Source organism: Spermophilus citellus (genome assembly GCF_964194105.1).
Source record: "Spermophilus citellus genome assembly, chromosome: 5".
NCBI classification, from domain to species: Eukaryota; Metazoa; Chordata; class Mammalia; order Rodentia; family Sciuridae; genus Spermophilus; species Spermophilus citellus.
In genome coordinates, this window is record NC_138186.1 from 83,132,402 (window position 1) to 83,148,741 (window position 16,340).

Below are 16,340 nucleotides of genomic sequence, written 5' to 3' on the forward strand. Positions count from 1 at the left end.
TTTTTAATTTTTAACAAAGAGTGGTTTTCTGATTTCGTTTTTTGTTTGTTTGTTTCTTTCTTTCTTTTACTGGAGTTGATTAAAAGCTGATTGTTATGACCCAATATTTCAAATGGTTTATATTCCTGGATAGCTATACAACTTTTTGATGCACTTCTAAAATAACTTTTTTCATATGGTTTCTGTATACTGATATATATATATATATATATATATATATATATATATATATATATATATATATATATCATTGTTTCTAGTATGTATGTCAGGAAAATTTGATTGACTTGGTATGTTTTTTTCTTATAGATAAGATTTACTTTACACTCCTTTTACCCTAAAATCAGTATCTCTTATTTTAAAAGGCCAACATAACATTTGAACAGATTGCTTGATTTTTAAATAAAAGCATTTTTAAAGTGTCTTTTAAAAATGGGGCAGTGGAGGTGGGCATGGTGGCACGTGCCTGCAATCCCAGTGGCTCAGGAGGCTGAGACAGAAGGATCTCAGGTTCAAAGCCAGCCTCAGCAACAGCAAGGTGCTAAGCAACTCAATGAGACCTTGTCTCTAAATAAAATACAAAATAGGGTTGGGGATGTGGCTCAGTGTTGAATACCCCTGAGTTCAATCCCTAGTTCTCCCCACCCCCAAAATGGAGAATGTTAGCCTACTTGCTACATGAAATGTGATTGTTACAGTAGATTTGGGTGAAAAGCAAAGAGATGATTACAGTACATGTTTTGAGATAAAGATAAAGAAAATGTAGGTTGTAATATAGAAACTCTAACTAGTATGTGAAAATACAGTGGGAAGACTTCAATAAAATTTCCTCAATTGTATTTCAACATTTTATTCTAATGTACTGAGAATACAATGTATTCTTATGTAAAGGGACTAATGCCAACATAATCAGTTATATAAAAATATAAAGTTTTCTAGCTGGTTTTGGTGGTGTACACCAGTACTCCCAACTGTTCAGGAGGCTGAGGCAGGAGGATCGTTTGAGCCCAACAATATGAGGCCAGCCTGGGCAACATAGAAAGACCTTGTCTCCAGGAGGAGAAAAAAAAAATGTATGGCTTTCTAAACCCAATCAAGTGATTTTTTTTGCGTGTATGTTTGCTCAAATGGATGTCTTTAAAGAAGTATTTAAAGATCATTCATAAATTAAGAGTGGTGTGCCAATTGTTTTATGTTTCATTATTACATCTGCTACCTGAAACTCTTATGATATTTCCTTTTATAAATATCTAGATAGGACAGTAAATAGTGTACTGACAGTGAGATAACTTAGATATTATGAAATATCTGACATTAGTTTCTAAAATCCAAGTAATTTCACTTTGGGATATTTATATATAATTAATTTGAGAAAGAAGAAAGAATTACTTAAATTAGAATATATTTTTCTACGTAGAAAATGTTACAGAATAGTTTCCATAGTACAGATAAAAAGCATACTTTTAGTAGAACTAAGTTTATTTTACCATATGCAATTTCAAATCATATGAATTTATATCATTTTGTGATATAATTCTTATGAATATTAACTATGCTTTTAAATACATTTACATTAAAAGACAATGTAAATACATTTACATTAAAAGTTAAAAGTATTTTAGTAATATTGGTGCTAACGTGCAATACTTTAAAGGCAAGAAAAATACTGTTGCATATACTTTTCAAGTTATTGATACATACTTTTCATGAAAGCATATTAATATCCCAATTTTTTGTTTCATTTAAAATCTTTAAATTGCTGTATTCATTCTTCCTTTGATTGATTTTAGTACCATATTTGAGGTTTCTTCATGGTTTATCATTGCAATTGATCATGTCACATTATTTGTTATGCATTTTTATTATTCATGCCATTGTGTTAATTCACATTTCCATGTCTAACTATAAATTTGCTGATTTCTTTCTTTTGTTTCCATCATTATGTGCATTTAATTCATTGAAGAACAAGAAAAATATAACTCTTCCACAAAAGGTAAATATTAATGTAACTTTTTAAACATTTAATATTTTTACTTTTCTTTTATAATATACCAGAGTTATATAACTGTATTAATGGAAATAATGAGAAAATTATTTAGTTATTTCCCTGAAATGATTTTGTAGGGTACTTGGTATTCTTTTATATTATGTGCTGTTCACATCAAAGAGAAAAACATTACTTTAAGAACAGTTTTATCTACATTGACAACTAGAAAACAATTCTCTTTAGAAAAGAATAATATATAATATTATATATATTGATATTATATAACCACATAATAATTTTTTTATTTGCTTATGTTTTTTTTTGTTTGTTTGTTTTCATTCCCCTCTTCTCATAGACAAAGGATTTTATTCTTACCTTCTCTTCAGATAGTATCTGTTGTGAAGGAGCAGCAAATCCCTGGATTTTACCTTCCAGGTAGCAGGAACCTTAGTTAGTATTCTAACCCCACTGCAGTCCTGCCTCGGAAAAGCTGCTACCTAGGTAGGAAATATCATTATGATACTCATTGATTCCTTCTTTCTGAGAGATGGAGGAAAGAAAACCTAGTTAGCCTGCTATATTAATATATCACTGACCTCTTTATTGTCTTTTGAATCACATTTTATGTTTAGTATTTGCACTTGAGTTTCAAAACCAACCAGTTGCAGGCCTCACCCACACTTAATATACAGCCCACACCATGTCTTGCTCAGTATTATGGTTGGCCTGAAAATATAATATTCAAATATGAGTTTTTAACTTAATGTAATAATGTTATAGTAATGCCTAAAATTATATAATGCTGCATAGTTTAATAAAGGTACTTTTATTCAGTATTTGAAAGGGGATTGACTTAATTTGTTATTCATAGTAATCCTCAGAGCTGGTGCTGATAATAGCATCATCTCTGTTTTGTGAATGAGGAAACTGAATTTCAGAGTGATTAAGCAATTTTCCCATTCACATTACTGATCAGTAGTAGAATAAAAAGGTAATGTTTTATTTTGATCTCCTTTCATTTCACATGGGTACATACAGTTTTAATAAAAATCCCAAATATATTATCCCAAATATATTATCCCAAATATATGATCTCTAACTCAGTGAATCTGGGACTGTGTTATGTGACTCACAATTATAAAGGGAAAATTGCAAATAATATTCAATTACTTATTTTAGTTTGAATTCATTAAAATATAATTATATCTATTTTCAGACACAAAATACATGTATGTATTCTGGCATAAAGTGTAACACACTAGACAATAAATAGATATTAATAAAAATAAAATATTATTCAATGAGATCAAGATGTTTTAATACCTAAATGTCATAGACTTATGGCTAACATCTTAAGTTTTTAATTGAAGTGTCAGAAAGAACTTCATATTTAGTAATACAAAAGTGGGCAATGTATTTCTTCCTAGATTCAGAAGTTAGATTTCAAAGATAAATTTTAGTGTGATAAGAATTTTATATTGTAAATAGGTCACAAACTAGTTTATTTATCCAAAAGAAAGAAAGTCTATAATTATTTATTCAGGGATTTTTCTTTATTATTAGCCCAAAGCTATAATTAGCCAGTCAAAACAAATTTCATAAGTGATATGATATTTGCATGAAATGTGCATATTTATGACCTTGCTATAGAGCATGGTATATTGTTAGTTTTTTTATTTATAAATAAGGTAAGTATATCCTGTGTGAGAGGAGCTGTCACCCTGCCAAGTCTTCCTTGGAGAGAGGATGTAGCAGTGCCTCATAGAACAGACCATATAGCTGGAAGCAACATAAAAGGGCACATCCCAAATGCGTATAGCAAGATAGAGAGCTGCAAAGAAGGCTGTACTTTCCCTCGGAGAGTTAAGGCTACACAGTTCAGTCACCAAAAATGACCTTTAAAGCCCAGAAAGGGTAGGAGAAAGTTCAAAAAAAAATGTTCACAGTCATATTTTAGGCTCAGATATCTAAAGAATGAGAAGGTTCACAATATAGAAATCCCACTGCCATGAGCTGTGTCCCTCTTTTCTGACACTATCATTTGGAAAATTCAGGTTATTGTGAGTGCTTGCTCCCTGGATAAATGAGACTGGGACACACCATTCCTAGCTGACTGTATGGGCCAAGAATTTCAGTAGTTTGGTTTGTTTTTGATGATATATAGATGAACTTGTCAGACAACCAGTGGCTCCAGTTTGTCAGTGATAGAAAGGTTTCCTGAGATGCAGGATAATATCAGGCAAACTGGATACCCTGACCACAGGGGAACAATTTATTAATTTTCCAGCATATATTTGTAAGGTCACATAAAGAGAAGTATAAAATGCCATTAACATTATCAATATAGTATTTATTATTATATTAATAGATAGTATTGAGTATGTTTTATAAGTTGATGTCTTAGCTGAGAATATTATATATTTTTCTATTATATTTTCTCAGGAACCTGAGACACAACAATTAATATCAACATTTTCTAACTAAGAAATAAGCCTTCTAAAGATTAAAAACTTGGCCCATTATCGGTCATTCTTTTGGTAGGTGGTAGGACAGGGAACTAGAAATAAGCCTCCCTCCAAAGGCTTCCTTTTTAACCATTTTGCTTTAGAGGCTCTCCAGCATGAAGACAGAGTTTAATGAGTACTTACTGTGCATGTATCACAATGTAATTATAGGAACACATGTTTTACAGAAATAGAGTCAAAGGGGTTTTGTAGATTGCCTAGGGTAATAAAGCATCTATGTGGAAGAACCAGATTTTGATGCCGCAGCCTATATTCTGTCCCCTGTACCATGTTGCTGTAGCATCTGCCTCTCACAGCACCAGGATTTTGGAGAAGGCCACTTAATCCTTACCTTTCCCTGATGACCCAGTTTTTCACCACTCAACACAATCTGTACCTGAAGTGCCCTTAAATTGCCATGTAGCTTGAAAAACAAATCCAATGTATTTGAATAGACAGTACATCCTTGGACTTGATGAGTTAACTGAGGACGAGTCAACATTCATACAACTTCATTTACTTTTAACTTCTTTTATGGTGAAAATTGAGAGACCATATTATTTTAGGCTTCACAGACTGCTTTTAGGCCTATTTTAAATTATGCATTCTAAAAGTAAGCCAATTTTTCCATCTCTGCTACATTTCTTGGACAGTTTTAAAGAGCCCATGAATGTAGTTTGGGGGCATCGAAATAATGATATAAGAAGATCAAAACTGAACCAGAAATTAAATGACTTCAAGGTGAGAAAAAATGTTATTATCATAATGAATTTCTAATTTATATGCCTTAGATACTATTTCTTAAGTTCATTAACTTTTTGGCTTTTGGAGGCAGTTTCAAATTCTAACAAAACATATTTAATTATCTTTTCTACAAATGTGAATTTCCTTTATTATAAAATATGTATAATATGAATATTGACAGTCAGTTAGACTTTAAATTATTTTAACAGGACAAATAGTAAGTAACATTTTGTTGTTTTTGGTTTCTTTTTCACAAATAAAATATGTAATTGTAATCAGATCATAGGGGCTATTTAAGGATTGTCTCTAGTTAATTCTATTTTTAAGTACCAGCTTTCTATAATAGATGCTCAAATAAATAACATGTACTTTTCCACTTTAAATGTTGACCAAAACAGTTGGAGTCTATCTTGTGGAAATAAATTATCGGACTATGATCATTGACTTCAGTTAGATGCATTTTACGTTAAAAAGTGAAAAACATGAATTTTATTAATTTTATGTTACATTAGTTATTGTATAAATGAATTTGAACATTTATTTATTTTAATAGTGTACTGTGATGGTGAAACGTATAAGAACATATTATATGCTTGACTTTTGCTTAAATAAATAAACGAATTTGTGTGCTTTTAGCATCAGTATTGTCTAATTATCTTCAAGTAGTACCAAAGTGTTTCAATTTAAATTCCATTTTATTATTATTTAGTAGTAGCATATTGGACCAGGGGAATCATTTCTTTTTATTGTAAGTTAAGTCTTCCAAGGTTTAGGATATAGCTCTGGTAGAGTGCTTATGTAGCATGCATGAGTTCCTGGATTACATTTACAGCATAAAACAAAACTAAACAAAAAACTGTTTCAAGGTTCAAGTTTTTTATTCTTCCAAAACATTGCTTTTCTTGAACAGTGAATATGAATATTTTTGAAAAAATATTCAGAGCTCTACTGTTTAGAAATTTATTAGTAAAAGACTGTCCCTTTCTGTTTTTTGTTTTGTTTTGTTTTGTTTTCCACAAACCCACAAATACAAATGCAGAAATCATTCTAGCCTTCTCTTTAAGCATTGAGGTTCTTGTGTGCAACAGCCCATTTTGGAAATTAAGGTTTTGATCTTATTTTCCCATTCTGCTAATTGAAACATGTCATAGTCTTTAAAGTTAGTATCATAGTATCATAGTCTTTAAAGCTTCCAGGATTTAGCATGTGACCAATGACCCTCAACTTACAAGATACGCCCCAAGAGGGATTACATGACTTTCCCTTTCTTCCTGAGCTTTGTAGAGAAAGTACAGAAGAAACTAAATGACAAGCAGGCAATCATTAGATGGGTAGGCTCTTTGATGTATTTTCTCTGAAATTGCATGTGTCCCCTAATTAATTTAAAATATGGGAAGAGATTGTCAAAAGTCAAAGTTGAATATAGCAAAGTTATGCCAAATGAAAATTTTCAAGATAGATCCTATTGTCATTAATGTTAATGAAATAATAAAAAGTGATGGATAAATATGGCAGAGATCCCTTGGGTGAAAGGTGACTTCCTCAGTATTCCCCCAGGGAAGCCTAATTACACAGGCCACTCTTTGTCAAAATTATATTAGGACTGTCTCTTAAGGAAAACAGTGCTCCTTCTCAAAACCTAAAAACTGAGTATTTTTAAATGTGCTATATTTGCTTAACATGTGTTATTGTTGCAATTTGTGTTCCTCTTACTGGATAGATATATCTTTTATTTTATTGTTTATATTACTACTGCATAATCCTTAATATCCAAGATAATATGCAAGGGCACAAGGGTAACAACTTGAAACATTTCTACTGCAAATTGAAATGTATTTGATTCCAAGAAAATGACCCAGTATGTGGAAATTTGAACATAGTAAAAATATTTTTAACATTTGATATTTATGTATGTGTAGGGGTTATTGTCATGTGGAAGTTTGAGAAATATATCAAAGTTGCTTACTTACTTGTATGACTTCAAAAATAAGGACAAAATATAAGGATGAACGTTCAAGGAATATGTTACTTCTTAAATTTAAAAAAAAATACATAATAGGAATAGTGGCATAAAATATAAATGGTGAATTTTCTTCCTCTATACCTATAATTTTGGTAAATCATATATTGATGCTGGAAAATTAGATAATAGAGCAAAAGATAGTCATTGTAATTTTTCATTTTTGCAAATGTGAAAAAAATTTAAAGACTTTAATAATGCCTATTAAAATAAGATAGACTACAACATCAGAAATTACTCTTAAGAAATCTCTTCTCTTGAGAAATAAAAACTCTGAATGGAAGGATATAGCAGGAATTAACTGAAAGAATATGAACTAATGGATGAAAGATGATGAGCCTAGGAGTGTTAAAATTTAGGCACAATCAATTCCCATTCCTAGGTTCTTACATTTTGCAACATTGTTTCTAGATGTATGGATAATTGGTCCATATTAAAAATACTTATTCTTCTAAAGCCTAAGATAAAGTAAGCAGAGACTAGTATTATCTTTAAAATTTTTCAAATATCAAACCATCTTACAGGATAGAATATTTCAAGATCTAGTTAATAATTAAATTGTCTTCATATTAGTCTTTGTACAGTTTATACCAACTGCAATTCAGTGAATTACATCTTTTTCATCTTTTATTACATTTTAATCTCTACATTAAGTTATGCCTTATATCCAATTTCCCACTGTCATTGAGGTTATTTGTTAAAATATAGTACTTCAAATAATGTGGTTTTTTTTTCACTGCTGTCAGTAACTAAGACACTTGGTGTTTCATACAAATACTTCACTCCACTTGACAACTTCCATTGCTCTTCTTAAGAGATGCCTTGTGGCAAGGGTGTGGCTTTACTGTCACAATACTCTCATTCTATGTCCAAGCAGAAAGGAAGCAAGGATGTTAGTTTTCCTATTTATAAATATGGTAGGTATCATACCTAACTAGATGGACTTAATTATCCTGTCCAGATATTACCATGAATCTCCTTTGACCCATGTATTAGCTAAAGTTCTTAAAATGTCAAATGCTCATAATCTTTTTACTGTAATATAACTACTAGTATAGAAGTTTGTATTATTTCTATTCTCTTTAAAATTGTATTTTACCAAGAATACTTGAAAATATTAGGATTAACAATATATTTATACAGATTATTTTCCATTTAGACACAAATGTGAAATTTTAAATTCATGTTAATTTCTCAATACATAGAGAAATTTGAAAGATATAGGAATTTTGAGATTAGAGCAAATTTATTTTTATACAAGTAAATTCATGAAAAATTTTAATCAAATTTATGCAAATTTAATATGTAAATTACAATGGTACTACATTACACTTAACTATGATATTTATAATATTTTTAATAATGTTGTAAATGTCTAGCAAGTCAAAGAAGTTTCCTAAATAATAGTAGTTGCTTTGGATGTGATATTATAGAAATTTTTTGATGATTAATTAAGGTACATTTATTAATTATGGTTAAGCTATTTAAAACTAAATTTTTAGTCATATGCCTCTTTAATAAATATTATGAAAGACATCTGGAAAATGCATTATAGACACAAAATTTGCAAATGATAACAGCTTGTTGAAAAATTCATCAAAGAAAATCCATCTTTGATCATGGATCTTTGCTAAATATATTAACAGGCTGAAATCATTCACAAATTTTCTATGGATTAAGAATTCTTAGCAAAGTATTTGACCTGAAAGGAGAAATAATTATTTTAATATGAGTCTTTTTAATGTTTACTAATGCTTTCCATTATAAAATTAAATGAATTATAGTACTCTGTTAAATTATAGTTAATTTTCTTACCTTGCCTGCTCCATTCATAGTTCTTTTTGTTGAGTTTTAGAAGATAAAAGATATTTTCAGGAGAGTGGTTTTAATTCGTAAAAGTTAAGTTCCAGTCTCATACTTTATTAGTTGTAGTGTGGAGTTGATTTTTGACATATGTAGATGATTATGAAAAAAATACCAGCATTTGTAAAGAACAATGAATAAAATTGCCTTGAAGAAAAGGAATTTTGTTCAATAAATATTTTTGGTAAATTAATATGTGATTTTTTAAGGCACAATTTATTCAACATAAAGCATTTCATTCAACTGAAGGCTTATAGTAAATATTTTCAGTTCTTTAATCTTCTAAATATATTTTTATAAAATTGTGTTTTTAATTACATTTTAGGGGTTAGGGAAGCTAAAATGTTCAATAAAATATTTTGCTTTCTGGGATTATAATTGAAATACAGTTTATAATAAACATTATATCTTTTGACTGTCATATATAAGCTAAATTTTTATTAAAAAGCTAAATGAAATTACATTATTGTAGAAAATGGGAGGGGTTATTTAACTATGTATTTTCTACATTTATGATTTTTTTTATAAATGAAAGCCCCAAAGTCTCCAATTTTTTTAGTCTTTCTATAAGGAATAGTGATAGGCATTTTAATAACTCTGTTAGAATACTATCAGCATTCAGAGTGCTTCTAAAGTGGGAATTCAATGCCAAGATGTAGGAGAGAATTGGAAAATATTTTAAATTTTAATTTTGCTATTAGAATTAAAATTGATAGAATAATATAAAAAATTTAAATGATGACCAGTAATTATTGTTCTCAAAGTAAGATATTTTAGCTCTCTGGTCTTGTGGTTAATTTTACTTATAGTAAACATACCAGGGATAATCACATTTCAAGGTTCTAATACATCTTTAATCATTACTATTTGTATAAATTATGTAAATTATTGGTATTATATCTTCTGATTCAAATTTGTGATTTTGTGTTTTACTTGATATATTTGTCTTAATATTTAGCTTGACACACCTATAATTCAGAAATAATTTCATTTTATCTACAGTAGGCAGCTGAGAGATAAAATGGAAAACCACCAAAATCTTTGGCAAAGTTAGAGCTTCCACATTCCTACTGAAGGTTCTTCAATGGTTATGAAAAACTTTTTTCCAAAACATGATAGCTTTTTAAATAATTATATCATTAAATATGCATTAAAAACATGCTGTCAGGAAATGAGAAATACTACAAAAATGTGTATATATTATGTAATTATCTGGCCTTCTGATATGAGTAAGTAAATGATAATGTATTTGCATTCTGCCTCTGTTGTTAGAATTGGAGAAAAAGCACTAGGATAGCACAGCAACTGCAATTTTGCTGGAGAGTCAAGAGATCCACTCTTGATTTTGAGTCATAATATTAATTTAGAGGGGTTTTTTTGGTCCTTAATATATTTAAAAGATGTCAGCTTCAACTCCTTTGGGTACGAATATAGTATAATAATCGTGTCTGGAAGGTAAAAATGAAGTCATTTAAAATTATCCTTAGATTCGTTTTAGTATGCACTACTGTCTTATGATTTGGTCTGGAGCTTTGCAAAACGAATATTTAAAATCAACCTTATCACTAGCTAAAACAGTCTATTTAGAGATACGAGGTTGTGTTTTGGCAAAATTCAGTCACTGGAACAATTTCAAACTGCTTCAGTCCAGAAGCTCTTGGGAAATAATCACCATTGTCCAAGCAGTCATCAATCCTAAAAACTATATGATACTAAAAGTGAAGGTTACAAAGCTATGAACTAATAAATGTCAAAACATTCTTTAAAAAATTTAATATCATTTGGTGAGGATAGTTAACTTTATTTAAATTTGTTTTTATTGGAAGCAGTGGTTACTTCAAATTGCTTTAAACTTTAATTACAAAGTATGAATATAGTTCATTTGATTTTCTCAATGATTAAAGTAAATGACTGAGTGTATATCCATAGGTATTCACACCACGGGAAGAAAGCAGAAAGCAGATATTTGCACATTTTCTATATTGCTAATGGCTTTCTATAAATACAATGAACATTTTTAATAACTCCGTCTCAGTTTCTAATCACTCTCACGTAGCACTTTGCATGATGATTTTTTCCTTTTGACTCTGTGTTATAAAGTAATAATTTTCTAAACTACTTTTCTCAAGCTCTCTGTTGAACCGTCTATGAATTGTAATGGTAGTGACCATTAATTGCCTGAAGTCAGCATTTTCAAAGCAAGTGTGTGTCATTGCTTAATTCACATAACTGTAATGATAGAGATTAAGATTGTCTAATTTATTGAATTTAGAAAAGTGAAACATTTAATGATTTGGTGCTAAAAGTATGATTGAAACACTTAGGCATAAATTTCAGATTTTTTTGTATTTATATCTTGGACTATTAGTCTGTACCTGGACACATAATAAAAGTTATCTGTTTACTTAATTTTTAAAGTGGGTGTCATGTCATTTATCAAAGATAATAGGCCACATTCAAGCACTTGCATTAGAAAAATCTGTCAGCACATGCTTTTGTAAACTCTGTGTCAAAGAGATGAAATCAGCAATCAACTCAATCAGATATATCAACATTTCCATTAACTTTTCCATTAACTTTTAAAACATTAAGATCACTTGGCAGAAACCTCACCACATTGGCCATCAAAGAAAAATTATCTCTCTTCTCCCCCCCCCCCTCTCTCTCTCTCTCACACACACACACACACACACACACACACACACAAGTTAAAAACAAGTCTTAGCACTTGTTTCAGATATTAAGTAGTATGGGAGTTTAACAAAAGAGAATTTGAAAAAGAAATTATTATTTCTCCTCAAGTGCAAGTATAAATTTTAAATAGTTTACCCTACATATAACTATACCCTTAGGTCTTTATTCCCCTTTATTTATAAAACACACAAACATTAAAGACCTTGCTTTGAAGCTAGGATGTTTGTGATGGATTCTGACTTTAAAAATAACTCATACTTTATTGAAAGTTGTAATTCTTTCTCTCTAAACAGTCACAGTTGCTGCTTAGGAGATTGATAAAGGCTTAATTGGAAAACATTACTTTGCATATTATAAATCAAGAAGCTAAAATAGTATATCTCACTTTCATAACATGAATTTTATGCATGTGGTTCAGACATAGCCTTCAGGAACAGCGCTAATCTTTTATCTAAGTCAGTCCATTTGTAGGAGTTGCAAATATTCATGAGAAGCTGTCAAAATTCATGAATTACTAAGAATGCCTCAAGATTAGATAATTAACAGTTAAGCAGTGTGTTTAGGTGACTACTGTTAGCTGAGGATGTTAAGTGAGTGTGTGCATGCATGTAAGCATGTGCATATATGTGTGATGTGTTAAGTACGCATATTTGTTTTCCCTATATATGTACATGCAACAAACAATTGATTAAATTGAAAACATTTTCACAATTAAATTTAGTTTCTTATAATCAGTTATGAAGGGAATTAAAAATAATTTGTGTTAGATAAAGACATAGGCTCAGCTACTTATCTTTTGTTACTAACATTGTGTTCCCCATTCTGTGTAATTTTAATCATGTTCATCATTAGATTAACAGTTGCTGGTATTGTATAGTTTGCATTTTAATTTATTTATCATGTTATTTCTAAATTTCATTTAATTGAAATCATTTCAAAAGCATTGAAATCTTAAACCATTCAGTTCCTTAAAGGTGCTTCATGTGTTTTAATAGGCTTCCATTGTGTGTTTTTGCAGCAAGCTTAGTAGTGGAGGAGCGAACAAGACAGATGAAAATGAAAGTCCATCGATTTAAGCAGACAACAGGGTCTGGTTCTAGTCAAGAACTTGATCGCGAGCAATATTCCAAGGTAAAATCAGTAGTATCCAACCAATAGTCTCCCTTATAGAAATTTGTAGTTTGTGCATTGGCCAGGATGAGCCAGCACTGTTACATGAGTTGTCACGGAATGACAATCTTACTACGTCATTTCTCCTAAAGACTGAAAAAATTCTCTCCCTCCTCTTGATATTTTCACAACATATAACTTTTTTGAAATATATTTTTAACTTGGAATTAATAGTTTTCTGAAATGAAAACATAAATACTTGATATTATAAGTCACTTATGGTTGACATTTGTCAAGTTTACAAAAACAACAAGATATGTGAAGCTGTTTTGTTGCTTGAATATCATTTAAATATTGCATTTAAAATATCAAGATACATATTTATAGTCTTAACCACTTTTTCAGGCTGATGTTGATTATAGAGATTTCTTAGTGAATGACTAAAATTATGTTGTGAGGTTTCTTACTGATTAGTCTTTTCAAAAATTTTTTAGTTGTAGATAGACACAATACCTTTTTTTGTTTATTTATTTATTATGTGGTACTGAGGATAGAACTCAGTGCTTCACATGTGTGAGGTAAGTGCTCTGCCACTGAGCCACAAACCCAGCCCTTGATTAATCTTTAGTAAGGATAAATAACTGCTTTCAAACCCTTAGAAGCTACACAATTTCAAATGCCAGTAGTATTTATTCTACATCAAATATTATTTTCTAAGGAGTCTATGAGATGCTAATTACTATCTAGTAAGTTTAATTAAAATATAAAATTTTATACTTTAGGAGGTAAGTTTATGTATATTATCTGGTTTACTTAAAAATCTTTCTAAAATTACTGCAAAAGTAGCAGCATCCATTATAGGTCAACCTTTGTTATCATTTGATATAAAGAAATCTTTTTGGAAAGAATTACTGATTAGAAAGCAAAGTAAATAATAAGAAAATACACTAAATTAATATGGTTAGCCTGAAATAATTACTAGATAAACCTATTTTAAGCCTATTTTAAAGCTTAAAATATGGACTAGAAAAACCAATAACGCATTTTCAAAACTTGAAAGCTAGCCAATAAAAAACAAAACACAGTTTTTAAAAAAAGAAACAGATATTCAGTGACTAATGTAAAAAAAGTAAATATAGTTATAAAATGTAATTTGCTACCCATACTAACACAGAGTTATTCATGCTATAAAGTCTGCACCTTACACTTTATGTTAGATGAAAAAGGGTTTTCAATATACAATGCATAGGGTCACTGTGATCCAGGGATGCAATTCCCAAAGAGTTTATAACAATTTTTTAAAATGTAGATTCAGTAAAGGTAAAACACAAAATTGTTAAGCAGAATATCTTAATTTTGCATACAATTGCTGATTCCAGCTCTGTACATCTTTTCTGCAGCTTATTCTTTATGGTATTACCACCAAGTCAGCTTACTTATCTGTCACTTTTATTTTACAACAAATGGGATAAGAACTAGAAGACAGAGTAATTTAGGGTTTTGGTTTCTTTGTGTTTTTTTTTTAATCCTTCTCTACAGTTAGAAGAACTTATTCAAAAGATTTTTTGAACTGGAAGGACTTCATTAAAGCCAGAAATACTTTATTGATTTCTTAGCATTATGTCAGAGGTTAAGGTCAAATAGAACTGCAAGGGGAGGTTGGGCCCCCATAGCAAGCAGGAAGGAAGGAAGTAAAGAATCAGTAAAATACTGACAGCCTTTTGGATCATTCTGAACTAGGACTCCAATCCTTAATGAGTTCATCAAAAGATTTGCAGAATATAGAGCTCTAAACGTCCAAATCATCACTAATACTTGTAGTCATGGTAAATCCAATGTAGGTTTTTCTTGTTTGGGATCTACCCATTCTGTGGCTCATAGCAATTTAGAACTTGAAAGAACCTCAGTATAGTATTTTATTTCAACTTACTTATTTACCAAAATTTTGAACACTGAGGCTCTGAAGATAGGTGACTTACTGAAATTGATAAAGCCTCTCTGTGGAGTGATTTGGGACTTAATTTTTTATGCTTCTTATATTGCTAAAAATGCATGTTACTCCTGCTTGATTCAAAGTTCCCATTGACTGCTAATTTACATTAGAATATTCTATCCTTCCTCCCCCTTTTGCATAGGTATCCTCTGTCTTTCAGTGCATTTGAATATTTTAAAAACATTGCTTTCAAGTATATTACTGTTATTCTTTAGGAATATATTGATTAACTCTAGCACTTAATAAAATTGCTATAGCTTTTAATGCCAGTAAGTATGAGATCTAAGGTATAGTAGCTTTAAGAACTTGTAAGAATAGATGATGGGAAAATATGTAAAATAAAATAGCAAATGATTAGCTCATTTTTTACTTTATATGTCAAGTAAAATATACATATTCATATTGGACTAATACTTCCAATATTATTTTTATTAACTTTTTAATTGATACATGAAAATAAAAATTGTACATGTTAATGGGATTTAAAAGATGGTTTTAGTAGACATTTCAGCTAGTTCAAATCTCCCTCATATACTTGAGAAATTATCTTTTTTGTTTTTTAAACTTTTGCACCAAGCATTTTAATATATTCTGAAATTATCTCTTTTTACTGCTTTAATTGAGTGTCAGTATTATCATAAATATAATAAATTAAATTTTGAACTTTATTACTTTAATACCATTTCTATTTATTTGACATTTTGGATGAAGCAATACACCTTTGTTGCATGTATTGCCAAGTTAAAATAGTTAACTGTTCTTAAAATACTTTTTATTAAACATCAGAACTATGTATTTTTTCAGGGCATAAAATAATCTCATGAATATAATTCCTGAGATGTTTTTTGAAAAGTGGCACCTCTTTAAAAATATTAAGTAATGCTAACATCTGTCCTGAGTAAGGAATTATCACTAACTTTGCTTTTGAAAAGACATAAAACTGCTTTGGCATCCTTAAAATGTGTCTCCAGGTTATTTTTTCATTGATGTTAGTCAGAGTTGCATGCTTTAATGATGGGTTGAACTCATACCTGGAGGGTAATCACATTTAGGCATTCACATTTTGGAAACTGCTTATGTTTCTGTAACCCAGGAACAGTAGCCAAAACTAATGGGATGTGTTTTGTAAGGTAGCTGCCAAGTATTTATTATTGCTTACTTCTAAAAACAGCAGCCCTATATTTAGAGCCTTCCTTCTCATTAATGACTTATTTTTCTGCTCTGTGATCAGTAAAAATTCCTCCTGGGAAGATCCTGTTCTTCAAAATATAATTAATATATTTCCACTAAAATACTAAATTGTTTAATAAGAAATTTAACCATACTCGATGCAAAGACCTATATAGCAAATTGAGTAAAGAAATGGTTTGTAGAAAGGGAAGGTTTTGTTGGAGAAATACTTCTATTTACACTCACATATACTTG

General features: G+C 29.9%; 1 protein-coding gene across 40 annotated transcripts in view; it reads left to right on the forward strand.

The window, feature by feature from the left end:
* The window catches only part of RIMS1 (regulating synaptic membrane exocytosis 1), a gene marked incomplete at both ends in the record, with an annotated part of 215,022 nt that overhangs the window by 100,108 nt on the left and 98,574 nt on the right, over window positions 1-16,340 (forward strand). For 22 of the 40 annotated variants that reach the window (XM_081294598.1, XM_081294615.1, XM_081294580.1 and 19 more), the window contains one exon: window positions 12,831-12,943. The exons of 14 other annotated variants lie outside the window; for them this stretch is intronic. In XM_081294598.1, the coding sequence (XP_081150724.1) occupies window positions 12,831-12,943 (113 nt within the window). Of the gene's footprint in view, window positions 1-1,963; window positions 1,994-12,830; window positions 12,944-16,340 lie in introns of all 40 variants that reach the window. 4 more of the 40 variants (XM_081294576.1, XM_081294579.1, XM_081294581.1 and 1 more) reach the window with 1 other exon arrangement.